Genomic DNA, 25,792 nt, shown 5'->3' with positions numbered 1-25,792 from the left:
GGTTCGAACCCTCAACCTCCCACATCCTAGGGGGGAACGTTCTAACCACTCAGGCCACCGAAGTGGTCGCCCCAAAAGGAAGCCAAAACCAAAACCTACTTTGAAGCAAAGAAATAATGTTGCTCGAGCGAGACAAAAGACAATCTAAGTGGAATAATTGATACTCACCTGACAGGAATGTCCTTTCTGCTTGTCTAGCATGTGAAAGAGAAAACCCAGCTCACAAGACAAGCAGAACTCTCGCCCACACAAGTGATTCAGCAGGGCACATCGCAGTGGCTCAATGAAGAAAAACACCTGCATAATATTAATACTAAATTGTCAAACTTTTTAAAACTGGACACTCCTGATGAAAATGTTCAGTTTTCAGACAGTTTATTTTCAGAAGTACCAGAAGTGAAGTACACATTCTGATGCTTTTTATAGAACAATTTTACCAGCCATCAATTTTGGTGCCTTGAAATCAGAAATATCCAACCGAGACATGAATACAAATGGCTTCTCATGTATGATTGGACCCAAATTAGGAATTTCCTTGGATCAGGCTTGCCAAAGCAAATACTAAACAAATTCATTTACCATAGTTGTTTAAATTTTACCCGTAACAGTGTCATGGCCATCGATCTAGTATTCTGTAATGTATTCAGACTTTCAATTTAGAAAGTCAGGAACTGTAGATTTTACGACACTAAAACATACATGCAACAGAATAGGGGTGTCAGCTTGGGACAAATCAGAAGATTCACAAAGATTTGGTTTGGAGTTCTGACTTCAAAAGAGGGAGTATCCTCAATGATAATGGCAAAGTTTCTAAATTTTTAACTTTTTTATCCAAATGAGGAAACAAAACTTGGGTCTCTATGCGAGTAGTTTTCGTCCATTTGTATGAGAACTTTTCTGACTCAGGAAACATTTTGACATCTGAAAAATAATTTGCTACTGAAAATAAAAGATTATGTTCAGCTATAAAGTTTATCCACATCTGATGCTGATTCAACAAACATGGATTTCAGTGACGGTATACTTGTCACATTTAATATGCTGCATGAAGTGCAATGTTATTCTTGCCACCGTGGCAGATTTTAAAATCAGCTTTATGGGAAAGACACAATGCATATTCATGTCCTTTGAACTTAATTCCAACCACAGAAATTCCTGTTTCCACCCATCAATGAAATTCATGTGATATTTTGGTTGCTAAGATTTTGGCATTTTAGCAATGGGAGATAATGCACAGTTCAACATCTCAACAAACTTTAAACAACTGAAGCCAAATAACCCTGTTTTATACTGAATTAGCTCTTTGGTAATCCAGCCATAATTAATTAATCTCTTTAATCATATCAGACTTACTTCTTAGCATACCAAGTATGTATCCATGTCAACAAACTTCAAACACTGAGGTCAACTGACCTTGCCAACAAAAGGGGAGTTAATTGTTTTATGCTGCTTGAAATTGGCAACTAAATCTTCCTGCTCTGTTTAAGAGAGTTCAGTCATGTGATCGCTGGCAGTTTTACCAAAAATATACCAGACACACTGGAAGCAAGGTGTAATTTTTTTTTTTTTAAATTAAAGTTTTTCTATAATAATTTTTTATACACAAGAGAGATGGGAGACACTGCTCATCTTGGGAGGAAAACCCTGCTGTCTGCGAGGTTCACACATATGATGAAAGATATCTCATATACTTATATTACACAGGTGGCCGCTGGTTGGAGGGGGGGCTGTTAAGAGGGAGACCACTGTATAGAGAATTCCAGATCAGAGACTGTCCAGTTTTCACTATCACTGTATGGGATATTACCTAAAAATTATAATAAAAGGTAAATAATTTCTTCTAATGCATGCTGGAAATCAAAATTACTCATTTCATAAATGTCATGAATGCAAAAGAATGATATTTTGTGGTTATTATTGATTTTTTTATATAAAAAAACCTATTGCTATAAATTAAACTGAAAGCATGAAATGTTACATTTAGCATCATATGATTCTGGCGCATCACGACAGAATATTTCACAAGTTTAATACAAGGATTTGAATGCAATGGCTGGTGTGCAAACCAGAGAACAATGTATTTTAACTGCCTCGAAAGCACATCAAACTCTAATATAGAATCATGACAATAACAACGATGAATAAATGATACATAGATTTCTCAATTTTTCAGCCATAGCACTACAATGTCTGCCATCTGGCAGTTTACAGTGATGTCTAGCACTGGGGCATCATACTGCAGAGATGTAGCATCAAGTAACACCCAGTCACATTATCCTGACACCAGGTCAACCAGTCCTAACACTAAACTTAATGCTGAGTGCCTAGCGAGGCGGCTGTTAGAACCATTTTTATTAAGTCTTTGATGTGACTCAGCAGGGGTTTGAACGATGTCTGCAGTGTGGCAATTTATAGTGATGTCTAGCGCTGTTGCATCATGTCCCACCCAGTCACATTATCCTGACACCAGGTCAAACAGTCCGAACACTAACCTCTTAATGCTGAGTACCTAGTGAGGCAGCTGTTAGAACTATTTTTATTGAATCTTTGATATGACTCAGCAGGGATTTGAACAATGTTTGCAGTGTGGTAATTTATAGTGATGTCTAGCACTGTGGCATCATGTCCCACCCAGTCACATTATCCTGACACCAGACCCACCGGTCATAACACTAACCTCTTGATGCTGAGCACCTAGTGAGGCAGCTGTTAGTACCGTTTCTTTAAGTCTTTGGTATGACTCGGCCTGGGTTAAAAACCACAACCTAAAAATCCGAGGCAGATGCTCTAACCACTGCAATGGTCAGATCCTTTAAATTTTGAAAGCTTTAACTTGAGTAGAGCAATGAATTCTAACAACTAAGTTTTGAGCAAAAGCTTGCATATTTCACGAGAAATTGTGGGAAATCCTGGACAGTGGACAGATAAATTGTGCAAATTTCTGGACAGTGGACGGATAAATTGTGGGCATTCCTGGATAGTGGACAGATAAATTGTGCAAAGTTTTGGACAGTGGATGGATAAATTGTGGGAATTTCTGGACAGTGGATGTGTCAATGGTTTACAGATCAATAGTTTGCCCATTATATTTATTTGTAGGCAGAATTATTTATGATTTATCATGGACTTTTTTAGATAATAAAACAACTGAAGGTCTTTATTATTACCATTTTATCGTATTGGTGCTGTTTACATGACTAACCTGTAGCATACAGTTGCAGTAAGCATTTGGGATATGCGTCTCTAAGCCAGCAAAAGGAGTCTTGTTGTAATGACGAAAATCAAAGTCCTCCAAGCCGAGTTTGGAATACTTCAGAATAACCTTCATATAATTTTTAGGAGTCTGCATGAAAGGATCATCCCCTAAAATGACAGAAAGTTTGAATTATTTCATCTGATTCTACATTGTAAAAAAAATATGAAAACAATAAGGTTTGTGTTTGCAAAGTATGCTCCAAAATGATAAAAAATGCAAAGCATTTGAAAATCTGCTTTAATGGCATATAAATCTGATCAGGTCATCTACATATGGGTACAAACATGCCTACAATATTTAATTTTTCTACCCAAAATATTTATGATTATGGTAAAATCTGTAAAACTTCAGAGTCTTAAAAATATAAATTCTTTTCAATGTTAAGATTTTTTAAATAACTTCTTTCTTTTAATTTTTAAAAAAATTAAAGTATCATGATCATTAAAATTCTATAATGTCCATCAAAAGAAAAACAAGAGATCTATGTTTTTATCTTCCTCTGGTATCAAATAAATACAATTAAAGAAATTCCTAATAGCACAAGTAATGAGTTACAGTGATAATTTGCTATTTATGTTCATCCAGCTCATTTTCTTCATATCAAGAACAGAGTCCAACTATAAACTGCACGGACCTGGATTTGTCATCACAAAATGCACAGGCAGATCTGGGTCTCTGCAGTTTATTTGGAACAGTAGAAAAGCATAGACCCTGATATGAATGCACATTATGCTATGGCAAACCAGGATCTTGCTGTTTCCAGTTGGACTCAACAAATAAGCAAGTATATATTGTACATTTTATCAACAGCTGTAACATAACTCAAGCAGTAGATCATCCTAACTTTATTTGAAAGATAATTAAAATCTTTTATTTTTTAAATGAAGTATTATGTCTGTTATTAACAAAAATCAAGAATGGAAACTTTAAATAAAAGCACAAATGAAAGCTGATATACAAAAAAGTAGCATATTTTTCAGCCAGATGAAGTAGCAGTAAGGACTAACAAATCAAACCTCGGAAATGCCATCTTACAAATGCCATCAGTTTAATTCTAGTATTTCAAGACTGCCAACGCTGTAGTAAATTCACTATAATGAAATCGGAAATAACAATTAAACAATGAGTACAGCGAGGTACAGATCTCAACTTCCCTCAGAGTCAAAAATTATTCCTAGCATTACAAAAAAAAAATAATCAGAGCCATGCAACGTTTATTTAAGGTACCACCATTGCGTGAACAATAAAAGCAAGAAAGCAGTCATGCTGAAAGTGTAATCTGCAAAATTTCTTTAATAATCAAATACACATCATAAAAAATCTTCCAGTGAAAACCCCATGTAAATATCACCATCTAGGTGAAGCAATAAAACAAAAAAATTCTCAAGATGGGTGCATGATGGCCATATTGGATGTCAGATCAGTACCATTTTCATTTAGAATAAGGATTTTTCTTGACTAGGTGGGAACTGGACCTGAGCCCATCATTTTGGTAAAGAAATCTGCCAAACAGAGAAAACTATCTGAAATAAAATTCTAAAAGTGAACATTCTGCATGATTTTGAAAACCTTTGCAACTAGGACAGGGGAGGTCTGGGGATCCTAAAACAAGAGACTTAAATGTAATGATTTCCAGGAATCTAAAATAAGATCATTTCTTCTTGTAACTACAGAGTCTATTTGTTAAAACTCCATGTGGATATGACTAATCTTTCAGGAAGTATAACAATAACTAGGTATTTAAGATGGCCACTAGGGTATCCATACTGAACGTCGTCAGATCAGCAATGTTTTCATTTTGGGACAATAAGACATCATATGAAGTCTTTAAGTGAAATTCCATGTTGATATTACAATCCGTAAAGTATGATTAGCCATGATAAGATTTCGAAGTCAGCCATCAAAATAGTCATGTTGGATGTCCAAGGAGAAGTCTGACATGTACCATTTTTACTTAGGACAAACTAGATATTACAATGACCATATTGGAAGCAACATCAGCATCATTTTCATTTATGATCGACTTGACATAATAGGAAGTGTTTCAATGAAAACTCATTATGATCATCCATTCAAAAAAAGTAGTGATGAAATTATTTTTAACATGGCCATGTTTTGAATTTAGAATTAACTATATATCATAAGAAGTCTTTCAGTGAACATCCAATGTCGAAATGACCATCTGTTGAAGAGAGTAAAAGAGGTTTATAGATGGCCACCTCAGAAGCCATACTGGACATATGAAGGGAAATTGATGAGCACCATTTTCACTGAAAACCCCATGCTGATATAGTCATCCATTCAGAAGGAATAAAGTTTTGAAGAAGGCCACCATGGTGTTATATTAACTGTCATATCAGTACTATTTTCATCTAAACATCACTAGAGATCATTAAGTAAAAACCTAACGTAGACATGACCATTAATTTTCATCTAGACATCATCAGACGTCATTTAGCAATTTCCCGGATTCTTCCTCCACCATTAATACTGGCCACCATGTATAGCCTATCGTGTGCTGAAAAATGACGTTAAACCCCACAACAACAACAACAAATCTGCCATCAAATAATATGTTGGTAGATCAGTTTCTATGCAGTGAGTATAAATAGTATTTGCTGGGTCTTTAAATCTGTGGGGTGTTTTTGCAACCACAAAGACTGGCACACCATGAAAAAAGTACACCACAAAAATTAGTACACCATGACAATTGGTACTCGATTGATACAAGTGAACAGACAGTAGTCCAATTCAATGAAAAGTTTCCAACTTTCAACTTGTTATTATGACATACATGTTTCAAATCCTTTTTACCTCTTCCCAAAGGTGACTCTAGTACATTTTTTTTCCCCTTTTTCTTTGCATTCTTATCCTCCATAACGTACGGTATCTGGTTCCGCCTCTCCTTGCCAGGGTTGGGAGCATAACCAACATTCTGGTAGACCTTCATGGTCCTCAGAACCTCAGGTTCAATTTTCTTTGGCTTCCTATAAGGTAAAAAGTTACTTCATTAAATAACAGATTTTAAGCAACAGCGATGACCACATACATACAGTATAAGCAATAGATTAAGAAACCATATAAGGGGTAGATTAACAAACGTACAGTACAAAAGGTTAGATTAACATACAGTACAAAGGGGTAGATTAACATACAGTACAAAGGATAGATTAACATACAGTACAAAGGGGTTGATTAACATACAGTACAAAGGGGTAAATTAACAATCATACAGTATTAAGGCAGATTAACAAAGAGCATAAAGTGGTGGATTAACATAGAGTATGTGTGTGTTATTTGGATTTTTAATGTAGCTTTAAAAAAAAATTCAGTCATATCACTACGATGTCTTTGGCAATGAAACTGGGGCTGTCGTGAGAGAAACTGAAGAGTGACAGATATGAAACAAGGTCCAGTTAAAACATGAATGTTCCCTAATTCTGACTCATGGGTAAATTGTGGAACATAGACTTTGACTGTAACTGGGCCAAACGTCTCCTAAAAATGCCAAAGGAATAGGTTAGCTATCTGAAGCACCATGGCATTTAACGAAGTGATGTTTCTCTGCTTTGAACACTAAGAAGAGGATTATCCATCCCCCCCCATAAGCTTTCAAAACAATAATCGTTCATGTGCAAGCAATTCTGTCAAGCATTTGTTTGCATAAATTTTTTTTTTCTTTCTTAAAGTTCAACTTGATATAAGCATTTTGTGCTGGTTCAGCATTTCTGGGTTGGGATGATTCAGGAGAACTATTTGTTCAAAATGTACCTGAGAAGCGATCAGGATAAGTATGTATTTAGATTTCCTTGCCTCCTGAATGACCTTGAGAATCAGCAGGGTTGGTGAAAAGGCATATTCAATGAGACTTTCCGATTCTGAAATCGGATGTTGACTTTACAGCAGTCTGGTTCTGAAACTAGGGATACTAGGGTTGGAAGCTTGACTTTCTGCCTCATTATAAATAGATCAACAGAAAGGTGACACAAACAGATGCAGTCTTGCCTGAACACCATCCATCCATCTGATGGACCTGTCTGCTTATATGGACTTTTTCCATAAGGACAGCAAGTAAAAAAGGGCATTAAACCTGTCTTGGATGCGGTAGACTTTAAAGTGAATTTGTCAGTGGTGACCTTTAAAGTGGATTTGTCAGTGGTGACTTTTAAAGTGGATTTGTCAGTGGTGACCTTTAAAGTAGATTTCTCAGTGGTGACACCAAATGAGGCTTGGATGCGGTAGACTTTAAAGTGGATTTGTCAGTGGTGACCTTTATAGTGGATTTGTCAGTGGTGACCTTTAAAGTGGATTTGTCAGTGGTGACACCAACTGAGGAAACTCCAGACCAGAAGGCAACGATCTGGAGATCTGGTTTATCCTCACCTTCACAGGTAAGCAATAACAATCAATATGTCAGAAAGAATCAGAACACATGTTTCAAACAGGGGCCCCAGTGGCCGAGTGGTCTAAAGTGCTTGCCTGTCCTGATCATTTCCATCTTACCTCTGTCCACATGGGTCTGAGTCATGGGCATGGTCAAAGTGGGTATGCACGAAAGCTTGCCAGTAGCTTCCCATGGGTCAGTGGTTCTTACTGAGGTTTTCACAAGTTCTTCCTCCACTAGTTACACTGGTTGCCATGTATAGCCTATCTTGCACTCAGAAATGGCATTAAACCCAAAACAACAACAACAGCAACATTCCAGATAACATCTCTTACCACAACTGAAAGGCATTCACTGTCTTTCATCTTCACACAATTGATGTATGGACAGCTCCTATGGGACCAGAAACACACTTGTATTTTTGGAAGGTCAACAAGGGATAAACACAACAGCCAGTTGTACTGGCGTTTGTACAAATTATGGTAACCTGGCATTTGATCCTGAAGTTGGATGCTGGCTGTAAGCTCAAAGAGGTTGTATCATTTGTTGACATGGAGCCTAATGCAATTCAAGACTATAACAATTTGATCTCATAGGCAAAGTTCCTTGGTGATAAGGAATCCAAGTCAAAGCATGAGAGAAACAAAGACTTTCATGTCTTTGTGCAAAAAGTTGCTCAACTTGTGATTTTTGGAGGATGTCAGCCAGAAAATTCAACGTCTGAGATTTGTATGTGTGTGTGTGATTTGGATTTTTAACGTACTTTTAACAATTTTTCAGTCATATTGCTACAATGTCTGCAGTGTGAGAGTTTATATAGATATCTAGCACTGGGGCATCATGCTGCAGACATGTAGCATCATGTCCCACCAAGTCACATTATCCTGACACCAGGCCGACCAGTCCTAACACTAACCTCTTAATGCTGAGCACAAAGTGAGGCATCTGCTGGTATCATTTTTATAAGTCTTTTGGTATGACTCAGCCAGTGTTTGAGCCCACAACCTCCTGCATCTAAGGCAGTCTGGGATTTGGTGGTGGTCCTGAATTGTGACATGACCCAGTCCATAACTTTTGTGAACATGCAGAGACAGGCACAGAATGAACAGCTCTCAATTAGCAAATGATATCAAAGAGAATTTCACAGACCTGTGCAAGGAAATATGAAGGTATGCATCTTCAAAGATTAGGCTGACCATTGAGTCTCTCTCCTGGATAGCACTGTGGACTGATTTATGGATCTCCATCCTGAAATGGAGTACCCATATGATATGTGTAGGCTCAGAACTGGAGTACAATCCCAGTGACTCTGCGTTTGGAATGATCTCTAACATTCATGTCTGTAGGAGAGTTTCTATTTCCTGCTGCAGAATGTCGGCTTTGCATGAATCTTTGGGGTTATCTGTAGTGAAGGGGACCTTTTGGGAAGGGTTGAGAAATGAAATTTGTAGGCCTTGTGAGGTGACTAGTAATACCCATGGGTTTTTTGTCCATTGACTCTCCCACACAGTGGTGTTTGCTGAATATGGTCTCCCACCACCACCAGCACGTTAGAAAAGATGGCATACACATTTTTGAGGAAAGGATGCTGACAGGCAGAGAAACTGGACTCTCCAAACCCTGTTGTCAATTGCTCAGGGAAACAAGACTCTAGCTAACAAGTAAGGTTTGATCAAGGATTTCCCCATCTGGTATGCCTGTGGGAGAGCCTTCATATTTCTCTTTTTCCATTTGGGAAACAAAGGCAGGGTTCTGGAATGCTGGACCAACATATGGCTTAACTGACTGATGGCTTGTTTTCTGATCTCTTCTATGTGACCATGGAATATGTGATTTGATGACAAAGGCTGGGACTGCTTTTGTTGATCCACGAGAATGGGGATGAGAAACTGTCCTTCTCCACAAGCTGGTAGTTTACAGGAGCAATTAGGAAACTGGAAAAGAGAGTGATGTGTGTGTGATTTAGATTTTTAACATAGCTTTTACAATTTTCCAGTCATATCACTATGATATTTGCAGTGTGGCAGTTTAAAGTAATATCTAGCACTGAGGCATCATGCCGCAGACATGGAGCATGATGTCCCACCCAGTCACATTATCCTGACACCAGGCCGACCATTCCTAACACTAACCTCTTAATGCTGAGCGCCTAGTGAGACAGCTGTTAGTACCATTTTTAGAAGTCTCTGGTATGACTCAGCCGGGGTCCAAACCCATGACCTCCCACATCCAGGGTGGAGGCTCTAACAACTAGGCCACCAACACGGTAAAAAAAATAAGAGTGTTGAGCTGATGTGTTTAGTGCATGAATAATGTACAAGGATGACTCCATGGCATGTCTGCTGGAGGGTGGAATCTAGACCAGGGGGTCTCAAACATGCAGCCTTCCAAGCCATATCCTGTGGCCTGCAAAATTATTGGCATCACAAGGTGTCATAAGAGATAACAAATGTGGTGCGACCATTTGGCCATTGGATATGCCCACATGCAACCCTCAGGTTGGTTTGAGTTTGAGACCACTGATCTAGACTAAGATAAGCTTCATGTTGACCAGATCGAGTATGGAATCGCTACAATGTCACAAAGAAATTGTTGAATGTCTTGGAAAAGTTTCTGGTCAAGGCAAATTGAAGTCATTTTTGACATCCCAGCCATGCAATGTCTTTGTCAATAGCCAGACCTTCAAAGTGGAAAACCATCGAGTGAGTATTGTAAAAAAGCTGGTGTCAATTTGGAGGAGAGGAATTTGTTGTTGAAAGAAGAAAGGTTTGCTGATTGGGTCTTCTAGTTGCCGCTTAAAGCAGAACCAAATGTCAGCAAATCTACCAAAGCTTTTGTAGCTGTTTAATGGAACACTTATGTTTACTGGTTGAGATGTCAAGAAGAAATGAAAGTGATTATGATCATCCAACTTTGACTTCAGATGTGTGGCGAGAAAAAATTCCTGCAATGGTAGTGAAGACTGAACAGGGAAGTAGGTTGATGAGGATTGTTGTTGTTGTTGTGGGGTTTAACGCCATTTTTCAGCACACGATAGGCTATACATGGCGGCCAGTATTAATGGTGGAGGAAGAACCCGGGAAAACACCAGAAAGAACCACTGACCCACGAGAAGCTACAGGCAAGCTTTCTCACATACCCACGTTGGCTGAATCCGAGACTTGAACCCACGCAGACAGTGGTGAGATGGTAGTGATCCGTAATGGCCAGCGCTTTAGACTACTCGGCCACTCGGGGCCCCTGATGAGGATTGTAAACTAAGCAGAGAGGCTATCTACGCCTGGAAACACTAATGTCCATGAATAGTTTCTGAGCACTATCCATGTATCAGGTTAAGAGGAAGTCATCATGAAAAGTGCTGTCTCTGAACCATAACAGAGACTATCCCAGTGATGGACAAGTTCTGGTCCCAGTATATGACTGCATGATCAGTCCAATATTGCATGTGATGTGAAAATTTATCACTGAATCCAGTGCCAGTTTGCCTGAACATCTATGAAAAAGCCTGCATCTGAAAATGGCATGACAAGAGAATACCTTGTTAGTATCTTTTTTCTACTTGGGAGGGCTGGTTTTTGTAAGGTATTGGGTATCTCCTAAAATAATGTTATTGTGCAATGATCTAAGAAAAACTTGAAGGCATTTGCATAAATTCCAGGACAATTCAATACTGCGCAAAAAAAACATACCTGTAGACCTTCTTGCACAGATGGTCAGGCCAATCAGAGAGAAGACGACCACTTGTTGGGTAAGTTATTGGAACGACTGACAATGGGGTCAGTTCATCTGTTACATGAATAGGTGGTACTGGTTCCACCTGAAATTTACAAGTTTGATCTGATAAATATTCAAGCCTGACACATAAACCATTTAACTTTTGTAACCTATGAATCTATCAGATACGCATGAAAAATTAATACACAAGATAACAAATTGATCCACTAATAAGCATCACGCCAATACTGTATTTTTCTCACCAACCTGTGCCCTTTCCCTATCTAACCAAACTTACAAATGCTGAATCACATTTCAGGAATTGCCATCTCCATCCACACATCAGTCAATGTTAAAAGACAGAAATTAGCTGACCACTATTATCATTGGTTATGTGTTAGTGTTATATAATTTACTATGTGGCTGAAAGTTTGTTATCAAACTCTTTGGACAGACACTGATACCTTCACGAATGTCACTATATAACCTATACACCCAGTTTCTTCCTCCACCAAAAATATACTGGCCACCAGGTGAAGCCTATTATGTGCTGCAAAATGATGCTGAAACCACAAACCATATAACAGTCATAAAATCAAAAATTCCCATCAGGTATTTTGTACAACATTTATTGTATACTGAAAATCCTCCACCATCATACTGGCCACCATGTATAGCCTATCTTGTACTGAAAAATTGCGTTAAACCCTATAACAACAACAATATACTGAAAAAAGAAAGCTTGAATTAAATCATTTTTTTCTGTTTTTGTCTGAAATACTTACCCAATCACATTAACATTAGGCATAATTTCTTATAGCTCAGGAGTCCAGCCCACATACAGCCATGAATATGTCTTTCTGTCTACAGCTCACAAAGGGAAGCAACTCAGATTAGCTCCCCTTGCCCCACTAGGTGGTGACCCTTATGACAGAAATAACCAGTTTAAACTTGAGTGATCCATGAGACTGGATGCTCATACTGTGGGGATGGGTGGTGGTTTAATAGTAATATGATCAGGTAAGTAATTTCTGAGAAACAATCTACTAAATCCCCTTTCTCCAGCAAAGTACAAATCACAATGTTAGAAGAATAGGTAACACAGAAGGAAATGCTCAGCATCATATGTCTACTTGGATCAACCTAATTGAGCCAGATTTCTTGACTACAACAATGAAATTTTCCCAACACCAGTCAGCACAACTATTATTACGTACGTGTGAGGATAGACCATGTGGGTTCTTGCATCCAGAACTGTTTTACAATCAAACATTTCTCAGGCAAATCAAGACTGGATGGGCATACTTGAGAATGTGGTTTTGTCGTCATTTCTGGCAACTGGTGACTGTCTGGGAAACAACTAGAGGCCCAGCTCTGTTCTTTACGAGTCCATGCCATAAAAGCAAAAACTGGAGAATGTAGACTGGGCATCTCTGCCAGCTGACTCCACTATGTCTTATATTAAGAAAATGCATTCAAAAACCCAGGCACATAGAAATCATTTACATTTCACAAGCTGAAATTTTAATAAGTCATACCTGGTCCTGTGAGTGGTCAGAGTACACAAACTTGTATGTTCCTCTGATAATGGGAACACCAATGAAAGTATTCCCATATCTTAATCCAAAGGTTTGGTGACTTCGTTCCCCTTGTTTCAAGAGGTAAGTCACTACAACCAACAGTTGTCTGACATTATCAAAAACATCTTTTTTTAAATGTAATCACATCAGGCATGGGAAGCATGGAGCACATCCTTCATTTCCAAAATGGCTGATATAAAGAGCATTCTCTTAATGTGTCCACTTGCCACTGACTGTCATAATGCCTGGCAGCAAGTGGACTCACAAACTGACCAAATGGCATCTTAGCAGATTGCCAAATCTGGTTGCTGGGCTTCTAATGGTATTTCCACTTCTAGTCATTCCTGTTCTGCCACTGACACAGGAAGTGCTCTGGTGAGCTTGAGGGTCCATTATTGGGAACAAAAAAGAGAGAAAAGCCATCTGTAGAGGACACAGGTAAAGGCAGCCAAAGTATAAGAGGTCCACCACTGCAAAGATGAGACACAAGAGTTAAAAAAATGCCTGAACTTTTTTTTAATTTTCTCTGATGCTTGAACAAGACTGTCTATGAATTTGGGAGGAAGACAAACCAGAATGATCATCGAAAATGAAGAAATGACTTCTCCACATTGACTATCCACCCCAAACAGCAAATGAGGTAAAGAAAGTTGATCGTCTTGTGAACCAAAACTGTACATACCAAATGCTTTTTCCTTGAATGTTGTCCAGGTATGCTGTCACTACTAAATCATCCTGAAGCATGCAGTCCATTGTCATGGTGAAGTCCCAGTCTGAGGCTGAACAGGATTGCATGCAACTGATGTACTATAATGTAGTAAGTGAAATGAAGCCATTGGCATGATGTTATAGGAATAGGGATATAGAAGTTGGCACTGGACTGGTTGAGACTTACTGCATATTCGTTGCGTCGGATGGACAAATGGACAGACCCTGCCATTTCCATCTTTAATTTTGAGGCCTTTATGAATTGGATGAGGTTGCTCAGATCTACAACTGGTCTTAACATCCCAATGAATTTCATAACCAGGAACAGAATAGGAATAGAAAAGTCGTTTTCAAACTATCTCTACTGATGATTTTAAAGTTTCCATCTTCATCAGGTCATTAGGAATCTCTGTCATGATGGGGAATGACTAAAGTGGATGAGGTTGAATGAACCTCCAAAACTACATGGATCAACCAAATGTCATCCAGGTATAATATGATCCAAGCATTGCAAAACAAACAGTCTGAAGTCTGACAGAGGGCTGCCAGAAGGTCATAGAAGCAGCTGTTGGTGGAAGGCTTAGTGATGGGAAAAACTTATTTTCTCTTTCCCTATTGGTCTTCCTTTGATAAGTAGGTGGGTATGACCATCAATTGCTTGTGTGAACTCTAAAAGTCTGTCACAGCTGAAGGTAACCCTTGTAATTCCTCTGGCATCTGTCTTCCTTTCTCTGAGATGGTTCTTGTCAAGGAAACACCATAAAATGAGTTTGAATTGAAAGCTGAATGGGTAACTTGTGCTCTGCTTGTTTTCTCACCTCAATTTGTCTCATGAACGAGGCGTCAGATGACTGTACGAGAGCATATGGTCACTGCATAATGCAGCTGTTTTGGCTTCAATGAAGAAGACTGCTTAAGAGTGTCCCTTCAAAAGAGGTCAAAACTGCATGAGGCTTTTAGGGTGTTCACCACTGTCAGGTGAGCTGCCCTATTAATGACGTGTAAATCTTGTTGACAGCCTCTGAAGAGTGTTCATTTTCAGCCATCTCTTCTAAATGGTATAGTCAGGTATGCCAAATAGAGGAAGGAAGTGGAAACATTTTTCTTACCAACTTTGGCACTGCATTAACACTTGTACATCTACTTAATAATATAGTGGGGAAGACATGTTCATGGTCATAACATCTTTCTCAAGGCTAGGTACTTCAGTATGGTATGCGCTGGTTTGAGACCTATGCCAAAACAGTGAGAAGGTGGTGGAAAATTGACTAGTGGAGATAAATACCTTCCTATACCCCGGCTTTGAAGATTGCAGTAAGATTTTGAAGGATGGATGCTCTCCATTGCTGCCCTCATCTACCTCGACTTTACAGGAGGAGGAGGAGGAGGAGTGCATTCTGCTGGAGGTTTGAATCTATAACTTTCGCCAAAAGCAACTTTAAACTAAATCCTGACCATTCCATTGTCAGATCAGAATTTTCCAGCAACTGTGCACAGATCTGGATGAGATGCTGCCAGGATTGTATCTAAATGGGAGAGCTCCCCCATGTCATCAAAATATTCGGGGCGTAGGAAAAATGGAAGGAGGAGGAAATGGCCATAGTTCAATATTTACCTATCCCTTCAATATCCATCTCTCTTTCTTCCTGCTCTATTCTGTCAAACCTCTACTAAAAACAAAATCTTTAAAAGATACTAAAACCAAAATCTTTAAAAGATGTCACCTCTAGCTGTATAAGCATTCATTTTTGTTCATTGTTTCTGAGCTTAATCTGTTCCTTATCTAAGTACAGATGATGTTCTGTTCTGAGAACCCTCTTTTCTTTTCACAGTCTGCTGACAGAGGAGGCATACATATATAGCCAGCAAGAATGAGTTGGGAACCTGTTCTTTATGACCACTATGTGCAATTTTCCAGGGTGTACAAGTATTATCTTTTGTGGCAAAAGGCTCCAAAATAAGATTTTTCACTAACATAAGCTTTGCCAAAGTTTCATTTTCTTGGAACAATGCTTTACAGACTAGTTTGCTATATTTCTTATCGGTTTCAAAAAACTACACAATGGCTTTAGGTCCATCAATACCAAAGTCCGCTTGTTCCGAATGACATTTTTATCAAATAAATATCATTACTTCTTAATTTCATTTTTTTAAATTCCTGATTATTCAGTCTATATTATCCCTTTTAGGGCAATAGAGTTTTGTAGCACAATGATCCTGATGGGCTAAATTATTTGTGACAAGAAATGAAATGTACACTCTATTTTTAAATTCCATGTATTTTATTAGGTTTGGTATTCTGCCTTTTCTACATTTTGAAATACTACTGAAAGATGGATTGACTAGTATGCTGTCGTATTTTGCCCATCATATTGTGGACTGGACTCACTTCTAACATTTTCGAGCTCAAATTCACTCACTGGTATCTCCATTAACACTTTCCCAGCTCCAATAATCCGATATACAACATAACCTGAAAATCACTGCCATTGTCAGCCATTATTTACCGAATTAAATTGTCATCTGAAGATGAACCATGCTGGGAATCAGCCATTTGGGGTTTTCAAGACAGCCCATATTTTAAACTTGCATTTGTACAACTTCCTTGATGCAAGATTCAAGCTATGACATACTGCTTGTTTCATGGTGTAATGTGAAATTTAGCTTAGCAACAATTCATGTCAAGCTTAAGAACCCAGATTTATAATTGTTGCCTACCTGGAAAATGACATATCACAACAAGCACTACGATACCTCTACTGGCATGACTTATTTCTTGATAAACACTTTCAGGGTGAACAAAAAAGTTTTATACTGCACAGTTCATTTTCATATGTGCAACTTTAAATTTTATAGACTGCTTGCACACCATTGCTTTCCAAGTGTGAATTCATACAAATTATCACATGCCCTGGCATCTCTGGTTGATACCAAGAGGCATATGGCACTGATGATGCTGTTATCATTGGCATGCACTGCTGGATATCTCCAGGTCATGAATGCTAACATAGCCAGTCTTGAAGTATCTCAAGCTGAAAGTAGAATGGTTATATGATGCCGGTCAAACATGGTCAGTTTGGTTCGCACAGATGGCTGGTCAGCTCCACATGCAATTCTAGCAATGATGTTGCAAGTACAGTCTGGTCTAGACTAGATGGGTCAGTCACCAGCTGCAATGACAAATACTGTATGATGAAAATCTCACTGGCCAATGCAGCTGAAAACATCAGAGAATACTTCCATATGTCCACTAACAGATGGGGAGGTGGACTCAACCAAGTGGGCTGCCTCTTAACAAAAGTCAAATAATCATGAATTTTCTTCTCAACACTATCATTGATAAAGCTTTCTGTAGGTTTCTAATCTTGATCCCAGGTCTTCATTAGATTCTAACAGCTAGCCATGAGAGTCAGATTCGTTCATTTAGCTGGTGGATGGGGAGGCACCTACACATCTCTAATTGTTAATTATTCTGAATTAGGGTAAATAAAAAGTATATCCTGGTCATATTTTTGACCTGGCCCTTTTCTCTTGCACCTTAAGATGTTTATTTTGGATGCTGGACCAGATGTTTGTGTGGATGAACACTTGGTACATGCTAAATATGACTCAAGGTTGTCTTCCATGATTCTGTAATGACAGCATTTCTTGCACTCAAACAGAAATCAAACAAGCACAAGTATAAATATCAAATGATAAATATACAATATTCAATTAAGAAAATCTGAGGATAACCTACAAATGTCACTGTGGTGAATCATGCAGCTACCAATCAAATCATATGGGCAATAATGAACTGGTAAAAAAAAAAATATCAAATAGTAAGTAACAAATATTAAACATATGAGGTTCAGTTAGGGGTAATTTGCATTTCCAAAATGTCCTAAGAACAAAGAACTAGTCTGCAAACAATGCAGTGGTGAATAATGGTGTTACCAGTCAAATCATTTGTAAAATAATGAACCAGCAACATAATGTAAACATATTAAATTCACTGCAAAAAACATGTAAACGTAGTGTACACTACATGTAAAATGATTAGACTTACTAAACCACCCAAAAAATGATAATGGATGTTTGTTAATTTGTGTAAACACCAGTAGCTGTTCATGGAGGCCTGATGACAGTCGGAAGCAAAGTTTCAACTGATTTTATCCAGGTTATGTGTTGCCATCTAGTAGGATAAAGAAAACTGTTCTTTAAGAGTTGCTTTTCTTTGTCTAAAGGAGGGCTGGATGCCAGAGGTAACAAGTCATTCCTAATGTTAATGTGATTGGCTAATCTATTTAAGAGAAATCAGTTGAATATAAATGGAAGATTTGGTTAAAGTAGAGATACTGATCCTTTTTTAATCAACATGCCATGCTAATAAGCAGACATATATCTTTGCTCTGAAATTCTGATACCTCTTAAAAGCTTAGGTTTATATTCAAATTTTCACTCACATTACTTTTTACAGTTAGTCAGCCTAACAAATAAAGATATATACATGGATGAAAACAACCACAAAGTCTACATTTTTTATTTCCAAGTGCCAAATAAAAAGAAAAAGTTTTTTTTAAGAATTCAATAGCCATATATCTAATTCCAATAATTTAGCCCCTGAACCTGTATCAGGGCTGTTCCAGGAAAACATATACCCCCCGGGGGGAAGGCACTTTCAAATTCAACCAACCCACAACAGAAGCAATTTAAAAAAATTATGATCCACCGTCAGATGTGTTTTAATCGAGAAACACTGCCCCCTACAGAAGTATATTTTTTAAACATAATTTCTGGCTATGGGTTAGTGGGCGGTAAAAGCGATTTTAATATTGGGTTGGGGACAGAAGTGATTTAATGACAGCTGGCTGGAGGTAATCTACTGAATTCTTATAGATCATATAATCTACTGCATATTTTTATTTGTATTCATTCAGTATAATCAGTCTTTTGTCCTTTTGTTTGTTTGTCTGTCAGCCAAGTATGTCTCTGATACTGTGAAATCACAAATTTTCATGGTGGCTTATTTTTTGTAGATGTCATTGACCAGTCCCTTAATACCTACTAATTTAACATCCATGAATACAGATTTTATAATAGATATTTCTATTCTAATACAGAAATCATGAATTTGTATCCTTACTAAACTGTATTTCCTAAAGTGATAACTATGTCTTGCTATTTTTCTTTGTTCTCAGGCATGCTGCTTTTGATTAGAATAATAGTTAAATCTTGTATTGCTTTAAATGTGTGGTCAGATTCTATGATTCATTGTTATTATTTTTTCCAATAAATGTTTTGGTAAACTTGTATGATTTGTCAGAAAAAAAAACCCAATGATGCCTGTAGAAGCGATGTTTCATCATTTGTCTGCTTTTACACTATATCATTTCTTGTAAAAACATCTTTTTCAGTTACCAATGTCTTATTTTTACGCCTTGTTGCAAGACTAATATAAAGTTATAAAAAAAATATAGCAAGTCAAACATTTTTATATCGTAAGTTAGATTTTAAAAAATGGATAAAAGTCAAGGAATCATTTTTCCCAGAGCACTCATAAAATCACTCATAAAATCAACGTCATTGCAGTTAACTGTACTGTCACCAACAACATCATCATCACTGATGGCCTAGCAGTAACATTCTGCACTTTCAATCCAGTTGTCACAGGTTCTATCTCCCACTTCTGGTCTTTCATATGAGACTTATACCTATGACCTGAGGGGCTTTCATGGCAGAGTGGTATAAGATGCTTGTCTTGTGATACAGATCTGAGGGGCTTCCATGGCAGTGGTACAAGATGCTTGTCATGTGATTACTTGCCTCCAATGTGCTAATGAGAATGTTGCCAGTTACTTGTGGAAGGTCAGTGGTTCTACATAAGTGGTGTTTGGTGTCTCAAAAGGACTTGGATTTTCCCCAGCAGTAAAACTGGCTGCCATATATAGATTCTCTTCATCTGAAAATGGTGTAAAGGCCATAATGATCTACTGAAACCCCGAGATCTCATGTCTAAATGACTTCAGCTGTTGGAGATAAACGTCAAATCAACAGAGGCTCCATGTGCCCAAGTGTACTAAGGTGCTTGCTTTTACATCACTTAAACATCTCACAGAGTGAGTTTGTGTCACAGATCAACCATTTTAGGTTGGTGGTCTTTTGGGGTTCTTCCTCCACCTAATATATTGTTAAAAAAAATCACCAAAAAACCCAAAATCAAACCACACTGAATCAACCAACTAATCAACTGTGGCAGCAGAGCAAAGGTACTAGTCAATCATTTTTGCCACAGCTGTATGAGTTTATAACTTTTGACTCATTGACAAGTAATTTTTGTAGACCTTAGAATATCGTCAATTATGCCTTTCTGACAGTTACCTAAAAATCATCATCAGTTGGTACAAATGGAATTTTCATGGTGAGCATATTAGATGGAAAATTCCTGAGCAATCCTGCGTCATACACTGCCGAAAACTTTACATTTTAGCTCATTTAAATTTTCTCTTAATTAACAATGTTCATTGTTCCAACTGTTATAACTTATTCAAGCTATATTCACCAATATCTGGAGATATGCATCTGTAATAAATATTTGTAACAAAGTATGAGAATGCATCAATGTTTTTCAATAAACCATTTGAACTGAGCAACAACCACAATCAACAAACCAAGAAATACAATTATTCACATCTCTCAGGCAGAAGTAGGGTATAATCATAGTCTGCCAAAAGATTTTTAAATTTATAAATTTGCCAAATATTTTTTCCAACCATACCGATTCAGTGGACATATCACCAGAATGGACAGAAACAGACCAGAAGGTTAAAATCAATTTGATACAGCTTTTAAGTAGCTAAATTCATATTGGTTTAGTTAACTGTACACCCTTTACTGTCTTCCTTTTGATGAAATTTCTAACTGAAGCTAAGAAAATAATGTTGCACATATAAAAAAGAGGCACACTTCTACTCATTACTGTTTTTATTATACTTCTCCATTCCAGCCTGTTCCCCCCCCCCACATACTGTTTGTCTTGTTTATGATATGTATCTAAATTTCTCACTTACTACTACTATACAAATGTTCTGTGAATATGCATATCAGTGTGAAACACAATGGGGAGACTAAATCCAAGACTGAAAACCTGTACATTTCTGGATGTATTCTGCTTGGATTCCATATTTCTGCACAAAACTCAAGAGTTCAGGACTCTCTGTACTAACTCAGTTCCAACTGTAAACTTGTGCAAACACCCCGATATTAAAATTCAGTAACTTACAATTTTGAGTGCTCATGATCAAATTTATATCAGTATAGACACATCTATGATGACAGCTTTTGTGAAAAGAAAACCGTAACAGCTGCACCATTTTCTGGATCTATACAAATTTGAAATGTGTGCTTTCAATACTGCACCAGAGAGTCAGCTGCTGATTTCAGTAATGAGTTGTCCAAACTCGGGTCTGTAAAGGGATGGAAATTATGTTAATGAAACAATGTCCCTCACTTTTATCAGTTACAAGTAGGACAAGCTCTCAAAAGATTGTTTTTACTAAAATCTTACTTTCATTATCAACCAATCAGGGACAGTCCCATATATGCTCTATTTTATCTTCACTGATTTATAGCATGGTTCTCGTTCTTTCACATCTGTAGTAATGTGAGTCCTTGAACAACTCTCAATGGTTGTAAGCCTTTTTCGACCATGCTGAATGGACACACTGTAAGATAATGTTCAAGTAACAGAAATACCATGGGATAACCAGAGACCAATAAAATCGAATAGTCACGTTATCTCCTCTTCAGGGATGCTGCCAGGATTTCAGGATGTACGCCAAGTTTTGTGTGTGATCTCCAATGAACAAGTGGTGGCGGTGGGAATATCCATTGTTAAATATCTCCCTAACACTTAAATATCTGTCACTCTTTCTTACTGTTCCACTCTGTTACAGCTCTACTGAAATCAAAATTCTCGAAGAGATTCATCTCTAGTTGTATAGCAATTATTACTGTGATGTCATTGGGCATGGTCACGTGGTTGTGGTGGGGTATTGGTTGGGATGGCATAAAGACGATAGGCGTACTCCATATTTGACAGCTAATTATTATGTTGTCAAAAGAAATAAAAAATTTCTAGCAATTCAGTTGGACTTGGATACTTGATTCATAGTCAATGAACAGGTTCTAAAACTGATGTGTTTATTTTGGAGCTATGTTCCTTCATCACATTCAAGATTTGGATAAACCAAAGGTGAAATTGGTACAGCTGCATCCTAAACTACTATTGTGGCTACTTCAAATGATATTTAATGTGAGACTTTAATGCAAGAACTCGTAGCTTCAGTGAATTTTGGGTTAAAAAAATTAATTTCTTCTGAAACAACTCAATTTGGTGCAGATTACATTGTTTTTTAATGATACAGTGAGAATTTTTGATGTGTAAAAATTATGAAAGAAACGAACAACATCAGATCAGAAAATTACTACCACTGGGAAAATACTGATAGGAATATACAGAATAATGATATAATTATTTAAGTAGAATAAGTGGTGACAATACGAGCGCTAGTTCTACAACTATGTGCAAAATAAATCTTGTACAACTGATCTGTTTTTTCTAACAACACTGTAATATGGCAATAATTTCTGTCCACTTTTTACTTTAGTCCCTTGCTAATTAATAGTTTTAGATTTTACAACACTAAGCACATTTTACCTTTTGACAATAACACATCATTACAAATATTTAGATTGCAAGAAAATAGAAGTTACAATTTTATTAAAAGCACTGGTACCAGTAAGACTAAAGGAGATGGTTAAAAAAAAGAATCAGGATGAACAGATTAGTAGTGTAGTAAAGAATCCATATATCAGAAAGACATCAAGTATTTTTTCATCAATTTCATCATCAGTTAATGATACTGCTTAAAACTGTATTGTACTAGATAATGACTTTTTTAGTTATCCATTTTGCAATACAATTACCAAATGATGGCTTGGAACTAAGTGCCAAAGGTCTGCAGAAAATACCACCATGATCAAAATATACATAGGAAGAACCGAACACAAACAGGACAAATTTTATCCATCTTGCTTTGAGTTTACACAGATCAGTCAGTCTTATGTTTAATGTCATTTAATTTTTGCACATAGAGAGCATGTACATCATTTGGTCATACATCTGCATGATATAAAAGTTTGTCTTTTTATTCTTTTGTTGCTCAGTGGTTCTGCCAACTTGAGGTCTACACACACTTAATTATGTTGTATGAGGATTCTCTGATGTTCCCTATGAACATTAATCTGTTAATTGTTTCTGAATTTAATATGATCCTCCTCCTCTGTGTATGAATATTATTCTGTGCTGTGAACTCCTTTCATTGCCTGCTGTCTGAAACGCATATGCATAACTAGCTTGAACAAGTTACTGTTCTTTATGGTTGTGCAATTTTCAACATCTCACCACTTTCAACCACTAAATTCTGTCATTGTAAATATCAGCACAGCTAACTGATCAACACATTTTCCCACTATGCAGGTGACTGAAGCAGGACTGGCAAGTCTTTGAATTTTACCACCCACCTAAATAAAAATAATTGGCGTCCAAATACATGTGATTATAAGCGTTTCCGAGACCTCTGTCAGTTTTCACTAACATGAACCCTGCCAAAGATTCACTTCCTTGAATCAGTGTTTTGCTGCCTCTTATGCCAGGTTTTTCTCTTCCATAATGCTGTATTAGGGTTTTAAGTCCAACATTCCCATAGTCTGCCTGTTTAGACATGGGTATCTTGAATAAATATAACCGGCATATTGTCCATCCAACACGTACATCGGACTCGCACTCAACATCAATTTTGGGCTTGAAATCACACACTGGTATTTCCAGTGACCTTTCCCAATGTTCAACAGACCAATATACATGAAATTCATTATCATCATAGCTATCACCAGCCAGTATTTGCCGACTGAAAACGTCGTCTGAAGACAAACCATGTTGTGATTCAACCAGTTTGGTTTCCTGTGTGGCCTTTATTGAAAACATGCATTTGTAAAACTTCCACGTTGAAAGTAAGGCTAAAATTCCATAAAATGCCTGTTCCAGGGCCAATGAACCAATCAAATTTAGTTTAACAGCCATTCATATCGAACCGAAGTATCCAGATATCTGGACGTCGCATCAAGCGCTGTGAGACAGCGCAGGAATTTCACAGCTGTATCCGGGTTAAAGGTCAAAAGGACCCATATCACAAATTTAGCACGGCGATAAGCAGCACTTCGATCAGGTAAGAATGTTTTACTCTCTGATTAGGTACAAATTAAGACATTATTTGCTGATAAAAGTCTCTGATGAGGCAAGCTTAAACTTCTGACAGTAAACAGTCCCATTGTGGTGAAAAAAACCCCAAAAAAACGAATCACAGGTAAATTTTCTCCGACAACAAACTGTCAGGAACAAGTCAAAGTGTTTTGATCATTGTAGGAAGGCAGAGGTATATAAGATGGCCCATCTACAACTCAGCCATGATAAAATACTGCTTCATTTTACAGACATATATGATATGTTGATATGTGTGCCTGTTATAAAGAAGGAGATAATATATATATTGACGTATCTTAATAACTATAGCCTTGCAATGTCAACACCAGCATGTGAGCTTTTGCTCTTGTTATGAATTTCTGGGAACATTCATTTTTCTTTTTATTTACAGAAAGCAGTCAAAGATGTGCAGTTATAGGATGCAGCATTAAAAACAAAAACATATAAAGGATTGGCATAATGAGTATTGTGAACTTCACAAGCGAAAAAGGATGTTTTGTGAATGTATATGCCCTATTAAACTGCATCCATTACCAACGGAGATGAAAGATCCTGAAAGGAGGAAAAAAATGGATTTTGAAGGAAACATTATCAATGTAATTGCTACATTATGTAATTTGCTTCCACCATTAGTCAGTTCTGAATGAATGCAGAAATATCACCACAATTACCTTAGGTTCTCTGATGTAACAGATATTAAAGTCCATCCTAAAGCTTCATTCCAGAAGTAACATGTTCTCTGTCACTATTACCAAAACTAATTAAGTAAAATAAAATTAGCTTTCTTCTTGTGTACCATGGTATAAGAAAAGTAATAGACTCGATAAGTATCTTCCTTTCTTGACTTCAAGCTTAGGATAAATTAAATTTTTGTTCAACTATTTACAAAAGACAATAAAAGTCAAGAGAAGCCATACTATTGAATATGCACAGAGAAAAGAGAAGGAATGGCATTTTTAGTAATTTTAATGGTATACATCCATGATAAATAAAAATATCTCTCACCAGTATAGCAACACTGAAATACATGTACTGTCATAAATGTTCAACTCATTCTTCATATGAGTAGCAATATAATGGTACCATGTAAGTTATCTTGTAAGAATATACATCTGCATTGTTGTTAATTTACATACTGAAATAAACTGTGTAAACTAATGCATTCTGTGTTTTATGTGTAGATATTTATATAACTATAAAACAATGAATTCACATACCAAAGTTCATAGTGACTGCTTTCAGTAATGAGAAAATCAGACTATAACAAAAAATTTCACAAAAACACACTTTACATTATACACATGTACAAAGGAGTTCATATGCAACATAAATTTATGTCTTTACAAAGCATCTTTTACCATTTGTCACGTTCAACTTCTTTGCTTTTGTGAGTGATATGGAGGCACTTCCAATGGAACCATTTTTTACAATAATCACAACAAATACTGTTATCATCAGTCACAATATCCTTGGGTTCCTTGCAAACAATCACACAACCCGCATATTACATTACTATGCATTGTTTTAATGCATTTCTCTCCTTTCTATAGTGTCAAAAGACAAATTCTCACCGTTAAAAGACATCGTTCACTCCTGTTAAATGGCGTTATGAATGAGGATGTGAGGGCACTCACCAGATAATATGTACTTTTGAGAGAGTGACGTATGTAAGGTGAAGTAGTTCGCATTTAAAACATGCACAATGGAGAGAATGTTGGCATACCTCTATGCTACATTAATGTAATGTGGATGATATTTCTTTTGGATATTGTACTTTTGGAAATTTTACATGATTTAAGCACACTGCTAACTAAAATGACTGCTCCCTTGTGTTAAAAAATCAGCCT

At 37.1% G+C, this 25,792-nt stretch overlaps 1 protein-coding gene across 2 annotated transcripts in view; it reads right to left on the bottom strand.

Moving 5' to 3' along the window:
• The window catches only part of LOC149779505 (PAN2-PAN3 deadenylation complex catalytic subunit PAN2-like), a 141,814-nt gene that overhangs the window by 48,934 nt on the left and 67,088 nt on the right, over positions 1–25,792 (bottom strand). For both annotated transcript variants that reach the window (XM_089940204.1, XM_089940205.1), the window contains exons 11-14: positions 11,330–11,457; positions 6,071–6,243; positions 3,203–3,363; positions 169–297 (exon numbers count right to left, since the gene is read on the bottom strand). In XM_089940204.1, the coding sequence (XP_089796330.1) occupies positions 169–297; positions 3,203–3,363; positions 6,071–6,243; positions 11,330–11,457 (591 nt within the window). The remainder of the gene's footprint in view (positions 1–168; positions 298–3,202; positions 3,364–6,070; positions 6,244–11,329; positions 11,458–25,792) is intronic.

Source organism: Sinohyriopsis cumingii, chromosome 17, assembly GCF_028554795.1.
Source record: "Sinohyriopsis cumingii isolate HCF-2022 chromosome 17, ASM2855479v2, whole genome shotgun sequence".
NCBI lineage: Eukaryota > Metazoa > Mollusca > Bivalvia > Unionida > Unionidae > Sinohyriopsis > Sinohyriopsis cumingii.
This window is presented reverse-complemented; position numbering and strand designations above follow the sequence as displayed.